Source organism: Sciurus carolinensis, chromosome X, assembly GCF_902686445.1.
Source record: "Sciurus carolinensis chromosome X, mSciCar1.2, whole genome shotgun sequence".
In the NCBI taxonomy this organism is placed as follows: Eukaryota; Metazoa; Chordata; class Mammalia; order Rodentia; family Sciuridae; genus Sciurus; species Sciurus carolinensis.
Window position 1 is genome coordinate 99,506,096 of NC_062232.1, and position 17,292 is coordinate 99,523,387.

The 17,292-nt window shown below is 42.7% G+C and overlaps 1 protein-coding gene across 2 annotated transcripts in view; it reads left to right on the plus strand.

Moving 5' to 3' along the window:
- Window positions 1-313: 313 nt before the first annotated feature.
- Slc25a43 (solute carrier family 25 member 43) overlaps window positions 314-17,292 on the plus strand; it is a 45,476-nt gene continuing 28,497 nt past the window's right edge. The window contains exons 1-3 of one of the 2 annotated variants that reach the window (XM_047536958.1): window positions 314-645; window positions 6,919-7,160; window positions 9,646-9,818. In XM_047536958.1, the coding sequence (XP_047392914.1) occupies window positions 371-645; window positions 6,919-7,160; window positions 9,646-9,818 (690 nt within the window). In that variant the 5' untranslated portion in view covers window positions 314-370. The remainder of the gene's footprint in view (window positions 646-6,918; window positions 7,161-9,645; window positions 9,819-17,292) is intronic. The other variant, XM_047536959.1, reaches the window with a different exon arrangement.

The window sequence follows — 17,292 nt, forward strand, 5'->3', positions numbered from 1 at the left end:
AGGGGGGAAAAGAAGGCCAGGAGGCATGAGATAAGGGACAAAAAAGGGGGCAGAGGAATCGCTGATCGCTTAGGAAACAAACAGTCTAGCTGCTAGGCCTTGAGAAAATAGTGACCGTTCTCAACTGAAAATCGAGTCTTGCCACCAGAAGAGACTCCACGCTATTCAAACCATGAGGTCCCAGGGCCCCAGGTCAGCTGGCCTTCGACCCCACCCCTAGCCCCGAGGCCGGCTCAGGCGTGGACGGGGTTTCCGTTCCTCCCACGGGTCCGCCCCACGCCGGGCGGGGCCTGGCCCGCCCCTTTGCCAGTGGCCCACGAACCCCAGGCCCGAGCCACGCGGTCTCCCGGGTCGGGCCGGGCCGGGCTCGATGGCTACGTGGAGGCGGGACGGCCGGCTGACCGGCAGCCAGCGGCTACTGTGCGCGGGGCTGGCGGGGACGCTCAGTCTCAGCCTCACCGCGCCCCTGGAGCTCGCCACCGTGCTGGCCCAGGTCGGCGTCGCGCGAGGCCACGCCCGGGGACCGTGGGCCATAGGGCGCCGGGTGTGGCGGGCCGAGGGGCCCAGGGCCCTGTGGAAGGGGAACGGGGTGGCGTGCCTGCGCCTCTTCCCCTGCAGCGCCGTGCAGCTCGCCGCCTACCGCAAGTAAGAGCCGGGCCGGCGCGGGCGGGGCAGGGAGGCCGGGACCAGGCCGGGTGCGGCGGTTCACCGCCACCTTACCGCCTGATGTCGGGCCCTGTAGCGGGGCCTGCCCCCTTCCTACATCACGTGGGGGCTCCCCGGAGCACTTAGGCCACAAGGCCATACCTGGGGCCCCCAAAGCCCAGTTCCAAAGCTTTTCACTTGCTTTTGGGATTCCTGCCCCGCGAGATGCAGTTTTGTGGCACGCAGCCCAGGCCCAGGGCGTTTTTTCCGGGGTGACAGGGGTGAGCAGGTGGAATGGAGCAAAAGGAGATTTGGGGTAAAGGAATGAAGAGATCTCCAGAGATGACTCCAGACCGTTCCCATCGGTTCAACAAACTTGGAAATTTTTGCTTTGGCTGACTTAGGAGAGAGACCCTCTTGAAGGTGTGTGTATGTAAGTGTGTATGGCCAATGCCCAAGAAAAAAAGGTCTTAGCCAGGTGGGAGGGACTGGTCCCTTGCCCAAGAAAAGCCAAAGATTCCTGCCCAGCCCCAAACCCAGACTAATGGAAGCTTGACTTTAGATCCCAATGGAGGCTGCAGCTTCCCTGTTCCTGAGCTTTGAAGAGTCAGTCCCCTGTGCCTAATGCTTCACCTCAGCCCTTTGCCCACTGGCCTCGTTCTTTGGGCCTGTGCACCTTCTTCCACATCCACAGCTACTCCTTAGGAAAAAAATCTAGAGATGCAAATGTGGGATGCACCTGAAAGCTTCCTCAGGGCTTAGACACATTTGCCTTGGAACCAAAAAAACCTAAAAGAAGAAATGGGAGCAGTGACATTTTAGGAAGGAGAGCTATTTCTGTATTTGGAAGGATTGTCCTTGTGATCCTTATTCGGTGGGCACTGGCCTTGGCTCTGAATTAGACAAACAGCCCATAGCCCAGAAAGTCTTTGTTTGTATTTTTGTTTGTTTGTTTGTTTGTTTCTAGTGCTGGGGATCTAACCCAGAACCTCACCCCAGCTAGGCAAGCCTCTACCACTGAGCTACAACTCCAGTCCCAAGAGCTGGTGAGCCTTGACTACATAGTTTAGACTTGGTGGCTAACAGTCAAAGGATTTTTGCCTTGATGCTGTTAAACTTGGAAGGCCAGAGTTGGAAGGCTCACCTGACATGTCAAACAGAATCCTTCTCACAGAGTCCTGTCAGCTGGCATTTATTTTGCTTCTGCCTGGGAGGAGAATTCCCTTCTCTTTCTCTAGGGAGGGAATCATGGGTAGGATTGTGTGGCATTTCTGTCAAGGTCGTCTTCCCTCCACAGTCCCCCCTTGCCCTCAGCAACATCTGGCCTGCAGTCTGTAAACAATCTCTTCTGGGTTTTAATCATTGGATTTCTCCTCACTTCCCCCTTTCTCCACAAAGTGATATGGATATCTTCCTTTGTGTGGGATAGAAACGTGTACCAGGGAGCAGGAAGCAGAATTTCAAAAGGCAGTGTGTATTGTGACTTTTCTGCTAACCACCTAGTGTGGTGTGTGTGTGTGTGTGTGTGTGTGTGTGTGTGTGTCATTAGATTTCTACAACTCCTGCCCCGTAAGGTCTTTAGACAGGAAGTATTATGTCCATTTGAGAGATGCAGAATTGGACTCAGACTGGTATACTACATCAGCCACAGAGTTGAGTGCTACCACCTGACTCTGATGCCAGATCTCTTACTCTATTATGTCTGAATTCATTTGACATTAATTTAGTTAGGGTACCTGAAATACTCACTGTGTTTATGATGCTGAGGTCAATGCAAGGATGAAAGGGGCGTGATCTCTCTGCCCCCCAAGAGCTTATAGAGTAATAGAAGAATAAGACCAGTAGACTAGTGAGTGCATCTCTAACCATAAATTACAAAGTAGCACATGATTGTTGTGGATAAAGTGCTATAGAAATGTGCACTTTTGATGAGGGATGAAAAAGGCATGAAGACCTCAGAGAGGAGGAAAAAGATTTGAGTTTGGCCTTGGGAAAAAGAATGAGTCTGCTGGGTAAAGATTGGGAGAAAGAACTGCAGGTGATGTCTGCAAAGGCCAGAGGCGGGAAGGCATGCAGCATGACTGGAAATGCAGCAGGAAAGGCAGGTTGGGATGTGATCTTGGAGGATCAGGTTAAGGAGTTTAGACTTGACTTGGTATGCAAGGGTAGCTGTGGGAAATTTTTTTGCAGGGTGGCAGGGCAGTGCTGTGATTAAAACAGTTCACATAGAATCATTGTCACATGGTGGCATGGTAGGATGACTAGAAAGGAGGAAGGCTGGGATGGCAGGACCAATTAGGAGCCTGCTCTAGTCCATGTGGCATCTGAGGGCACCTGAAATAGGCTGGTGACAGTAAAAGAGAATGATACATGGAAGAACACAGGATTGTGTAGACTAGATTTGCTAATATCTTTCTTCTTGCAAGACTATTTTCTTTCTGGAAGTTAAAAGGAAATATTTCAATGAATGGCAAGGCATAGATGGAAAGCAAAGTGGTTGATAAATCAAGATGTCATCCTTCCTACCTAAAGATGATATTCTTGACTCATCATTATATGATTCATTTCTGCTCTTTTCCTTACCACAAATTTGTAAAACAGGTGGATAGATGGGATAATGGTACTGCTTCTGCTCATGGGCTTGAACAAAGCATAAACGGTTGGCACATTTAGGGAACAGAGTGGTTAACCACTTGGCTACAAACACAATGGCAGAGCTGGAACTTGAAACCAGGTCTTCTGGCTTATGGAGTCACTCCAGAGCTTTGTCTGCCATTTCACAGCAGAAATATCTGCTTACTCAAATTCAAGATGGAAAATCTACTTGATAGTATCTATCAGTAGCTAGGTTCCTGTCATAAAACAGTGATAGATAACACAGTGGATGACTTACAAATACATCAAATGGAAAACCTCCCCCAACTTTATTCCACAACTGTTTGTCTATAAAAACTTTGGTTTGTGTCCCTGCTGCTCTGAAATTGTTTAGAAACACACCATTTCCTTGTTGAATAACCACTCCATGAGCGTGTGCTTGCTATATTTGCTGCTAGCGTGTGTTAGGTTGAGGTGTTAGCCATTCTAATCACATGTATCCAGGGTGTGTGGAATGTCTGTGCTGGCTGAAAGGAAGGGGTTACTGCAGTTCACTAGCTTATCCAGCCTCCCAGGGAAAAGCTTCTGTGCATGTATGTCTGTGTGGGGGTGGGAGGAAGAACAGAAATGGGAACCCCAGCATCCCCAGCCAATCAGACAAGCATTTAAGATGTAGACACCAGGATAACGTCATTGCTGGCCTATCAGGGTTGCCTATCTTGACTTAGCAATTCTAATGAGAGATTGGTGTTCCTCATCCCTATGTCAGATGATAGGAGTCTAAGAAGAAAGGGTTTCCTTTGGTTCTTCTTTTTAATTTTGTATATTTAACAGTAAGACCCTACTTCATAAAATAGACTGAAATAAGATAAGGTTCTGCTTCTATTCAAGTCATTGAGAGGACCAACAGCCTGTTTCTCACTGGTTGCCCTGTCAGTCATTTCCTTATCAGGCTTGTTCAGCTCTCTTATGTGATCTGTGCTGAGAGCTAGCACAGTGTCTGGCACATTATGGATGTTCAACAAATGGGTAATCAATTAATCAGTGTCCTAGAAGTAACCAAATGGAATGGGGAAGAAGGGTGGGACAATGAGAATGAATGATGTTTCTTTTGGCAATTCAAACTCCACCTTCTAGGTTGTTCCAGCTGCTACCAACATCCAATCAAGCATTTCTACTTCCTCTACCTCCCCTGCCCCTCCAACTTGACAGCAGTGCCAAAGGAGGAGGGAGGAATGAGGAAGGACACAGACAGTAAGACTGAGGCAAATAGTATATTGGTGAATGCCAGCTTTAATTACATGCTTTGTTTTTTTTTTGTTGTTGTTGTTGTTGTGTTTTTTTTTTGTTTTGTTTTGTTTTGTTTTTTTTGCACCAGGAATTATAGCCAGGAGCACTTAACCACTGAACCAGCCTGGGCAACTTATGAGACCCTGTCTCAAAGTAAAAAGGGCTGGGGATGTTACTTAGTGGTAAAGCACTCCTGAGTTTGATTTCAGTACTGCTCCCCACACACACACACACACACACACACACACAAAAATTGGTAGCTTGAAGGAGATGTTTTTAATCAATGAGTGTTTTCTAGGAGCAGTAGCGCTAGCCTAGAACCTTTTAAAATGGTCTCACCTTAACACTCACTCATCATGCACAGGGCCCTGGGCTGCTGACAGCTGAAGGAGCAAAAAATAACCTCTTCACCGGAGGTTTTAAAGCTAAATTACTGGGGATGCTTTCATTTTAAAAAAAATAAAGCACTTATTTTAATCTAGCTCTGTTCACTTTTATTTCAAGCCCTCACTATCTCGCTCCCTATTTCTACTCTCTGGCAGAAAATATAATTTTTCCTGACTTCCAAGCCCTTTCATATTTCATTTTCATCAGCAAAGAGTAAAACCGCTTTGCTTCCTGGCCAGGGAGCAGGTATTGTGAGAAGTCCCCTTGTAACAGTTTCTGCCAGGCTGGGCCCTTGTGACTGGGGATCCCCTGCTTAGAAAAATTGTAACAGAGAAGCTTTATGTTTTGCATTTGTAAAACTCCACCCAAATACATTTTAACTAAATTGTAAAACTGTGGAGAGATAAAAAGAATAGTCTAGTAAACACTCAAACCAAATGTCCTCAAGTGATCCTCCCACTTCAGCCCCCAGAGTGGCTACAGGTATGGGTCACTGCATTGGGCAGCCACATGTCATTTTTAGATATAAGAGAACATAACAGAAAAAGCTGAACCCGTCTTCATTCTCATTCCCAGTCCCATTCCCTCTCCCCTTTCCCAGAGGTCTATTTCTATACTTCTTCATATATATTTATTCATGAATAATGTAAGGTATTGCTTTAAGGGTTTCTAAATTAAATAGATGGTTATCATACACTATATATCACTCTGCAGTTTGCTTTTTTCATTCAACATTATGCTTTTATGATTTATCTATATTGACACATAGTTCCAAGCTCACTCATCGTAATGGTTACTTAGTATCCATGGTATGACAAAGTCAAAATTTATCCATCCCCTCACCCATGGACATTTAGGCTGCTTGAGTTTTTCATATTTACAAACACTACTGTAGTATGTGTCTTCGTACATATACTTGGAAGGGTTTCTCTAGAGTGTACACTTACAAATGAAATTAATGGGATAAATATAGATGTTTCTCCAATTTCTCTAGGTACTGCAAAGTGGCCAAATTTCTATTTCTCCCAGCAATGGGTGAGACTCTTTTCTACCCATTTCCACCATCACTTGGCATTATCAGACTTTTTTGATCTTTGCCAATCTGCTTGGTGAGAAATGGTATCTTGTCATTGTTTAGTTTGTCATTTTTCTGGTAACTAGTGAGACAGAGCATCTTCTTTTATAATTATTGTTAAAAGGAAGATTCCTTTAAACCAATTAAATTTAGTAGCGCTTATTTGAACAAAACAAATACAAAATTCACATACTGAACAGCTCCCAGAATCAAGCCAGCTTGGCAAACTCCAACCAACAATGTGATCAGACAGCATTTATAGGAAAACAGGAGGAAAGCCTGGAGAACAACTGAGTCAACTAATCAATTGGTTACAGCTTAACTGGTTATTTATAGCCTAATAAGTTAACTAGCTGGCTATAGGACCTTCTGCTGCCAGCCAAAGCTCAGTTATTGTGATTAAACTATCAGTTGGATCTGTTAGGCCCAGTATAGGTGCTCAATCCAAATCCATGACCTCCTAGAAAACTTTAACATTATTAAACCTATATTTTCAAAATTCAATTCCTGGGATGCTAAGACATCATTTCAAGAAACTCCATTCCTTTTCAGTTTTCACAGGATGGAAAGAGTACATTCCAATTTCGTATTTACCAAATACTTCTGTGTGTTATACCTCACAGGCAAGCTAGACTTGACAGGTATGCAGATGAAAGGGGAAACTGCTTGAAACAAAGTGGGAAGAATTTAGGACAGATATAAATAGAAAGGTTAGGCACCTTTTCTTTATCGATAACTAGCATTATAAAAATATAGTAGGATTTAAAGACATTATTATTTCTACTCTATTAATTCTAACAGAGTAGAAATTATCACCTTGTAAATAAAGCACTCACAGATGCTGGAAAATATTTTGAGAAGTACTGTACAGCATAGAAGCACAATCCATATCTGATTCTTTTGGGATTTCCCCTATTTTCTCCCAGGTTTGTTGGGCTGTTCACAGATGACTCGGGCCATATTTCCCAACAGAGCTCCATTATGGCCGGGAGTCTCGCAGGCATAGTTTCCACCATTGTGACATATCCTACAGACCTCATCAAAACCCGGTTGATTGTGCAGAACATGCTGGAACCGTCTTACAAGGGGATTCTCCATGCTTTTTCTACAGTCTATCAACAGGAAGGGTTCCTGGCCCTTTATCGAGGGGTTTCCCTCACTATTTTAGGTAAGATGGAACATTTTACCTTCTTCAAGAAAAGGCTGTGTTCTCTGCATATATGAATATATCGTATACCTTTGTAACCAGTTAAATCAGTTTTACCAAGGTCAAGGTTGTGTGGAGCCAATTACTTTATCTATCCCATAACCATACACCCCACTCCTAAACTTTGGCCAGTCACATCCCATGGAAGAGAGTAGTACAGAGTAGAGGTGGCTCAGCAATAGTGGCAGAAAAGCAGTCCCCAACACTGCTGCCAGGTAGCATGATCTTTTCAAATACATTTGATTGTTTCACCACCTGCCCTCTTTTAAAAAATATATTTTTAGTTGTAGATGGACACAGTGCCTTTTTTTATTCACTTATTTTTATGTGGTGCTGAGGATCAAACCCAGTGGCTCACACGTGCTAGGCAAGTGCTCTATCACTGAGCTATGACCCCAGCCCCGTCACCACCTGCCCTCTTCAAAAGCCTTCCTTGGCTCTTCTGTGCTAAGGGGGAAAGCTCATATTCCTTATGGCATTTCAGATCCTTCAACCTGCCCCTGCCAATCCTGTCCACCTCATCTCATCCCAATGCCATGCCTCCATCTGCACTCATGTGCAGCTATACAGGACTTGTGTTTCCCAGAAATACTATTCCTTTTTACATACCATTCCCTCTACCTAGTCTGCCTTTCCACTCTCTTGATGCCTAATGAACTCTTACCCTTTCCTCCAGACCAAGTTCAAAAGATCTCTCTTCTGTCAAGTCCTTCCTCATTCTCCCAAACTGAATCCTTTCAATCCTTGTGTACCTAAAGCATCTTGTATAGGCCCCTATTATGATGCATAACAGGGATGATACCCTATTAGTTTTTCTGGGATGTCTCTTGCCTCAATGGTAAGCATCTCCTGAAATTATAGCCTGCACCTTTGTATTCCCAGCATCTGGCATAGAGCACATAGCATGAGCTCCCCAGAGATTTTCTGAATAGAGGTAAATGGGAGGTTGGTGAGTTATTTTCATATGCTTTTTTAATAAATATTACCTGGTCTAATGATAAGCTATCCCACTTGTATTATCCCCTCTTTTAAATCTCATTTTGGGGAAGAAATTTAGTCCCTCTGTAAATTGAAGATGGCTCCCAAAGTTTATGAGGGCCACCTACTGCATTACTTGCTCACCTTCTTAGTTACTAGAAAGGTGAGAATGCCTCACAAGGTAGGGTGCCCACTGGGCCCTGATATTACTGCATCCAATATCAGGTACCCTCCCTGAATACAGTTTTCACAAAATGCTTCTTTCATAGCTACAGACCAGTCCCTTCTAAGCTCCAAAATGTGATTAGGTGCTGCCCACTAACTTTTCTTCTATGGGAGTGATTTTTCCCAACATTTTATTTTAGACTCCCAGAAAAGTTAAAAGACTTGTAAACACCCATATACCCACCATTTAGATGCTACACTTATCATTTTGCCAGGGTGGAGGTGGGGGTTGGTTGTTTTTGTTTTGTTTTGTTGGGGGTTGTTTTTGTTTGTTTGTAGTACTGGGTACTGAACCCAGTGGCACTCTTCCACTGAGCTATACCCCCAGCCCTTTTTATTTTTAATTTTAAGACAGGGTCTCACTAAGTTGCCCAGGTTGGCCTCAGACTTTTGTTCCTCCTGCCTCAGTCTCCTGAATAAATGGAATGACAGGTGTGTGCCATCACACCCAGATCACTTAACATTCTTCCTTTATTGCATATCTATCCATCCTAATCTTCAGTCCATCTTTGTTATTGATTATTTCAGCGTAACTTGTGAATATCAGTGCACTTCAGCCCTAAACACTTCAAATGTATACTATTAACTCAAGTTCAATATTTATGGTTCTTTTTATGTCCAATTTATTTACAGCAAACTACACACAAACCTTCACCTTTAATGAACCATTTGATGCATTTTGACAAATAACACAACCCCTATCAAAATATAGAAATCAGCTGGGTATAGTGACGTATGCCTGGAATCCGAGCAGCTCGGAAGGCTGAGGCAGGAGGATCACAAGTCCAAAATCAGCCTCAGCAACTTAGCAAGGCCCTAAGCAACTCAGTGAGACCCTGTCTCTAAATAAAATACAAAAAGGGGCTGGGGGTGCAGGCCATATAGCCCATCTCGTAGAGGGTCTGCCTCTCATGCTGGAGGCCTGGGTTCGAGTCCCCAGCACTCTGGGTTTGTGGAAATTACAAACAAAAAGGGGCTGGGGATGTGACTCAGTGGTTAAGTGCCCTTGGGTTCAGTCCCCAGTATAAATAAATAAATGTGTGTTTGTGTGTGTTTGTGTGTGTGTGTGTGTGTGTGTGTGTGTGTGTGATCCCCTGAGAAAGTGCCCTGGTGCTCATTGAGTCAGAGTGGTTTCAACAAGCCCAGAGTCCCTCCTTTTTCCTTTGCTAGCTGGGAGGTGTCCCAGCATACATGTTCTCAAGCCACTGTTTTCCCCAGACAGCAGCCTCTTGTTGCTCTGCAGGTTCTCTCCCATTCTCCGCTGGCTCCCTTCTAGTTTACATGAACCTGGAGAAGATCTGGAATGGACCCCGAGACCAGTTCTCTCTGCTACAGAACTTTACCACTGTCTGTCTGGCTGCTGTGGTGACCCAGACCCTCTCCTTTCCCTTTGACACCGTGAAGAGAAAGATGCAGGTGAGGAGTGATGGTGGCAGGTGAGACGATGGCTTGAAGTGTTTGTAGGTAGGTAACAACAGGTTTCTGAGGATCTCATGACTGCTCATGCAGATACTATACAAACGCCAACTCTGTGGCATTTCTGCTACTAACCTCAGGGCTGTTGGCCTGAGCCCAAGCTGCCACCTCATACTATATGCTGTTCTCAGTCTTTCATGAAGCTTCTGGATGAGGCCCTTTTCTGTCCTCTCTTCCTGGATACAGCACTGTGATTCTCCTTCCTCCAAATTCACGGAGTAGAATATAGAATGTAGCCTGTTAACTCACCCTCTCCTTGCCACATCCATAGCAAGAATGTGCAGCCCTCTTGCTTCCTCACTGTACCTTGCCTCAGTGAAACGATTGCATAGGATGAAATAAGCCGACAACTGTAGCCAGCAAGGATCCAATAGTCCCTGACACCCTCACTGAGGAGTAACTGCAGGACTAATGGTAAAATAGGCCACATCCTAGTGGGATTGGCCATGCCTTGTCCTAATTGTTACCTGGGGAACTTGCATTTTTTCTAGATACCATAGAGGCGAAAGCCTAGTAGCAGAGGTTTAAAAGTGAATAATAGGCTTGTCTTAATATAAGGCAGTTTCAATGAAAGAAAAAATCAGACTGGTTCAAATAAGGCTGGGGAATCACAGCCACATCTGTATAATAGGGGCAGGCTCCCAATCCAAGCAGGAGTGTGGCTTTGAATCCTCCCTTAACCTAGGTCTCTCCCTTCAAATTGTACCTCCATTGACTTGCCTGTCTCCCTCCCTTACCTCTTCTGGACAAATCCTGATTTATATAAGTGATATATTCCTGAAGAGCTGCATAGAAATGAATTTGGAGTCAGTTTAATGCAATTTTTTTTCTTGGTACTGGGAATTGAACCCAGGAGTGCTTTACCACTGAGCTACATCCCCAGCCCTTTTTATTACTTTTTTTTTTTTTTTTTGAGTCAGGGTCTTGCTAAGTTGCAGAGGTTGGCCTCTAACTTGCAATCCTCCTGCCTCAGCCTCCATAGTCGCTGGTATTATAGGCATGAGCGACTGCACTCAACTTGCAATTTGTTTGATTGATTGATTGATTGATTGATTGATTGATTGATTGATGGTGCTAGGGAATTGAACCCCAGGCCTTGTGCATGCTAGGCAAGCACTCTACCCACTGAGCTATATCCCCAGTCCCTACAATTTTAAATTATTAGTCTCAGTTGTTCATTTTTCCACATGACTCTGACTTGTCTGTCTGCTTGCTCAGTGCCCCTCCCCACTTCCTGCTTCTCCTCTGTAGTATTCTCTGCTGATCGGGGCCATTGCTTACCTAAGCACTAAAAAGCCTGAAAGTACTTATTTATCAAAGCTCCCTTTGGACAAACATACATGATCACACTCATTTCTGCCACTCCAGTCTATGACACTTATCATCTGTCTGGGTTCTTTCCTGTCCCTGACCAGATAAATAATAGTCACATTGTTATAAATGTAGTGTGGGTGCAAATTGAAAGCCTGCTTAGTGCATGCTTATTTATTAATAGGATGGTTTCTAATTTTAAAAGTAGTCCACATATACTTAAAATGGTTAACGTGGTTAATTTTATGCTGTTTGTATTTGACCACAATAAAAAATGTAATGCGTATGGGATGTAGAAAGTTGGGGAAATATATTAAAAATAATAAATTGCCCATAGGTAGGCATGGTGGCATACCTGTAGGCCCAGCTACTTGGGAGGCTGAAGCAAGAGAATTACTTCAGCTCACAAATGTGAGAGAAGCTGCGGCAACATAATGAGATCCCATCTGAAAATAAATAAATAAAAATAGAAATTACCCATCAGCCCATGGATTATAATGATGAATAGTTTTTCTTCTATGTATGTATGTATACACAAATGTAGGTATATATATAAATAAATCTTTTCAGAGAATTGTGTCCAGATGGTATATAAAAATGAGTTTCCTGCTTTTTCCATGTATTATATAATGGATATTGGTCCAGGCTCTTAAGTATTTGATTATCATATAATATTCCACCAAATGGGTGTGCCAGAAATATTTAATAGTTTCTCGGGTTTTTTTAAATAGTAAGACTTTTTCTCATTTTAAAGTATAATAACATTGCAATGAAAACCCTTGTGTTTTTTTCATACCTGAGATAGTACTCTTAGGCTGTATTCCTAGAAATTGATAAACAGTTCACAAGATATAAATTATTCTAAGGCTCTTAATGAAATTTGCACTGCAAAAATTTGTAAGTTTACACTTATACCAGCGGAAAGGGAAAGTGGTTCATCTTCTAAATTCTCAACATATATTATCATTACTTTTAAAATCCTTCTAAACCTAGTAGCTAAAAAATTGTATCTTATTGTTTCTCAGTGAGGTTGTGCATTTTCCATATATCATTTGGCCCTTTGTATTTCTTTATAAATTTTCTCTTTGTGTCCTTTGCCTATTTTTCTCGGACACTCAGATTTTTCTATTGATTGATAAAAAATCTTTATGTATTAAAGGTATTAACCCATGTCACATATTGCACATATTTTTCCCAGTTTTACATTTGGCTTCTAATTCTGTTTATAGGTTGCTTTTTTGTTGTATGTATTTTTATTGCTATTATTTTCTTTCTAACTTTGCTTTTCTGCTTAAAAGACCCACTCCATACAAAATCTCATGAATAATTTTTGACCTATACATTCTTTTTTTTTTTTTTTGGTACTGGGGATTGAACCCAGGGGGGGCTCTTTACCACTGAGCTACATTCCCCAGCCCTTTTTATTTTTTTTATTTTGAGGCAGGGTCTTGCTGAGTTGCTTAGGGTCTTGCTAAGTTGCTGAGGCTGGCCTCAAATCTGTGGTCATCCTACCTCAGCCTCCCAAGCTGCTGGGATTACAGGCATGTGCCACTGAGCCCAGCTTTATATGTTCTTTTAATACTGTTAGAGTTTTGCACTTAACACTTGAATGCATTTAGAATTTACATGGGGCATGATATGAGGCGTCATCTAACTTTTAAAAAATAGTTTACCAATTGTTTAAGTACCATTTTTAATGACTTTTGCTTTGTGATATGACTTTCACCACATGCAAAATATTAGAAATATTCTAGGGCCTCTATCTCTGGGCTGTATATTCTATTCTGTTGATCTGTTCATCTGTTCTTGTGCCAGTACCATGCTATTTCAATTACTATAGCTTTATAATAGCTTTTATCTTCATCATTCTTTTTTTAAACATTTCCTTGATTACTCTTAGTCATTTGCTCTTCCTGATAAACTTTAGAATTACCTTGTGCTTAGAACTTTATTTACATTAAACTATAAACATGGAATAAATTATGTCAAACTTTCCATCTTTTTCAGGAATATATCTCTCCTTTAGTTCTCTTTCTTTAGGTTGAACCATATGAAATTGCCAGCATCCAACATTTTGACATATTAAATGGCAATTTCACGTATTTCAACCCTTAGAAAAGTTATTTTCTTCAGATGGTATTTATGCTCTTTCTAAAAAAGATACCTTCTTTAAAAAGAAAAAAAAAGTTGTCAGACATGGTGGTGAATGCCCATAATCCCTTGGAGACTGAGGCAGGAGGATTCCAAGTTTGAGGCCAGTCTCAGCAACTTAACCAGGCCCTAAGCAACATAGCAAAACCCAGTCTGAAAATAAGAATAAATAAAAAGAACTGGTGATGTCACTCAGTGGTGAAGTTACCCTGGGTTCAATCCCCATTACCAAAAAGAGAAAAAGAAAAAAGACAAGAAAAAGGAAAGCAAAAACTGAGGGCTGAGGATGTAGCTCAGTGGCAAAGTACTTGTCTAGCATGGATGAGACCCTAGGTTTGATCCCCAGCACCAGAAAAAAAAAAGAAACATAAAATGAGAAGAAGGGATCAGTTGGGAAGGAGGTATGATATGCTACAAGCTTTTACTCAAGTGTTTAAAAATCCTGGCCCTGCCAGGAGTGATGCTACACACCTATAATTCCAACTACTCTGGAAGCTGAGCTAGGAGGATCATAAGTTCAAGGCCAACCTTGGCAAGCTAGTAAAAACCTGTCTCAAAATAAAAGTTTAAAAAGGGACAGGTGATATAGCTCAGAGGTAGTACGTTCCTGGATTCTATCCCCAGTACCACAAAATCCTGGTCCTAAGAATTTCTCTCACTGCCAAGGGCATCTCTCCAGCACTTCCTGCCACCTCTTATAATTTAGTATTCCTTATGCATAATTAAATTTGCTGAGCTTAGTTTCCTCCCCCTATCCGACCTATCCAAAACCAAGGCTTTGAGACTGAGGGGTGGAGGTAGTGCTTGTTGTGAGGAAGGTTTTAGATGAAGTTCAGTGACTTCATGAAGTTCAATGTGGGGCTTAGGGGCTTCAGTCTTCTCCATAAACCTTTAGCTTTCGTTTATTTTCCTGGGAGCTAGAATAGTGACTTCCTCTGGGAGAAGTAGCCAAGAATATGTTCTATACTACAATATACACTGACCACAACAATCTGCTATGAACTGGGGTAAGATATACTAGAAGTAGATTATTTGAGGGCGATCCTGATTATCTTTTCCTTTGTATGGGAACCTTCCAGATAATGTATACAAAGAGTTTCAAGAAAAGCTTTCAAATAAATGCAAAATCATGATAGTTGTAAAAATAAAAAATCCAAAGAGGTAGTTGTGCTGTTTCACAAAATAGGATCAGCATCTAATTATGAATATCATCATAAATGTCACGTAAAGACATAAAAAGAAATTCTTAGTGTTGCAGTCAAACTGTTACTTTTCATGAGTTAGTAAATATAATAATACCTTGTTCGTACAATATTTAAAAAAATGAACACCCAAAACAAAACCACAGGCTGCTTTTAAATGCAAACATAGCATTACTTTCTCTGGCCATTAGATGTCGCTGCGGTAAATGGAAATTATCTGAGCACCATCTGGGGGTACTAGAGCCAGCAGCTCAGGGATCTCTGTTCAGTTATCATCCTTATCCTCATGATGACAACAGACAAACCACAAAATCCAAATTCACCAAGAAGAGCGAACTTTAAGAACTATATGCCTCACTGGAGTAGACAGTGTTTGCCAGCAGAATTTGTAATAAGAGACCTTTGCAGGGCAACCAGGCTCCTGTGACCTGAACATACTTAATGGTAATATTTGCATTCCATTGACCTTCCCCATTGCACTGCCCAGCACAAAGCAAATCAGTAGCAGGTGTCTGGTGGACAAGCAACTGGACAGGGAATTTTTCTCATCCCCCACGCTGACTAGCCCCTTTGAATGTCTCATTCTCCTAATAGGCTTTTATCCAGACACAAACACACACACACACACACACACTCACACACACACACACACATACACTCTGCCCATTTAATGCCACATCAGGTTGGAACTATTTTGAATGTTAATGACAATAATCAGAAGTCTTGTTTAACCACCTGAGCCCTTCCTTCACCATGCTTACACTCATTTTTTTCCTTTTTTTTTTTTTTCTTTTTCTTACCTTGGCTCCTGTCTGGCATGCTAGAGAATGGAGAGGTAAATAAATTATGCATGTGCATGTTTTGATAGAATGTTTCTGATGGGAAGGGGGTGGGTCAACCCTGTGCACAAATGAATTGAGGTGCCCCCACCTGGTGTGCTCTCATGGACTCTAAGACCACCCTGTCTGAAATTCCTTTCTCCACATGTCTGTGCATTATAGTCCAAGCTCTTCCTGGTACAGTCCAGCCCTTTTATCTATATCTCCCACAACTGGCCCAAATCTGGGCCAGAAGAGACTGGCAGCACTTAGTGTATTGAGAAAACAAGTAAGGAGGGGGAAATATTGGCAAAGATTAATTTATGTAATTAACCTGTGGGCCCCCAGTAAGGACCAGGGAATCCCAAGAATATGGTTGTGGGGACATGTGTATAAGGAGGAGAAGTAGATAGGTGGGGGAACACTGCCCTGAAACTCCAGGGAGCAGCTAAGAAGGCAGGAGCCTCAGAGCCTGATAGGCCTTCTGAAAGAATCAGGAAGGAGGCAGCAGGCCCAAGCCTGATCCACACACAACTCTGCCTGACACTCTCCCCTGTTGCCAATATTAGGTGTCTCCATAAAACAACATAAAACCAAGTGTCAGCCTGTTGCTTTATACCCCAGTGGACTTTGACCCCATCACCACAGCTCACAAGGTAAGCATGATTGGGCCAGGTCAGCATTTGGACTGAAAGCACATAAGATGAAGGACAAAGGTAGTATCCGAGTGGCACAGCTGACTGAGCAGAACACACATGGTCAGTGAATAAACAGAGGCCCCAGCCTGCTCAAATAGAGATTCCATATCTAACCAAGGTGCCTTTGCTAGATTGGACATGGTTGCTTCTCATGCTCAAATGTCTGTCTTCAACCCTGACCTCCCTCTGAGCCCTGATTCCACAGTTCTCACAGTGTGCCAAACATTATCATTTAGTCATCACATCACCACCATCAACTCTAATTTAATATGTATCAAACTGACCTCTCTGTTCCCAAAAAACCAGAGGTTTCCATTTCTTTTTCGTTTTCCAGAGTTTTCCATCTCAATACCATCACTGTCCCAGTTAAGCGGACTGAAAATTCAGAAGTCAGGTTTGACTGTCTTCCTGCTGACCCAGTCAATATCAAGCCTGGTCACTTCTTCATTCCTAACTCTCCCACGCAGGTTTCTTATTGTTTTTGCCCCCTGTCCCAATCCTTATCAGCTCATACCTACACTATTACAGCAATCTTCAAGTTGGTCTCCAGGATTCGTTCAAAAAATGATCATAAGCATCCAATACTAGGCTATAGAAGGCAGTGTCCTAAGGGCTTTATGTTCATTATCTCATTTAATCCTTACAACTTTATGAGGTGGGCACTGTTGTTATTGAATCCATTTTATGATTGCCAAAACTGAGGCACAGAAAGGTTCTGCAGCCTACTAGCTTATCATCCAATAACTGAACTGGATATAAGCCCAGGTAGCTTGTCTCCAAGGTCAATATTCATTTCATTCCCCTCCAGCCTGGCCCATGGGCTTCTGCCAGACTAATTTTCTTAAGATCTGCCTGTGTTGGTCCTTCTCTATTGCTCCTAGAGAATAAAGGCTGAGCCCCTCGGCCTCGCGTGTTCCCTTACCAACTTTGCGATTCTCATAACACAGAGGCCCTTTGTATGAGGAGTTGCAAAATCAAATGCCTGTAGGAACTCAAAAGTAACATGGAAAAGAGAATGTGGGGTAACCCAGAGAACACGCACTCAGCCCTAAAGAATAATCCTTCAAATGTGCTCAGAGCCATCATGGCTTTTGAAAGCATTCTGGAGAGCTAAATTTCACTGTGTTCACAAAATGTGATTAGCATTTAAATATGGATAGTAGAAAGGAATGAAATGAGCCAGTGGAGGCTGTAGGCAAGCCACAAGCTGCTCTTCTCCAAAGGATGGATGCCA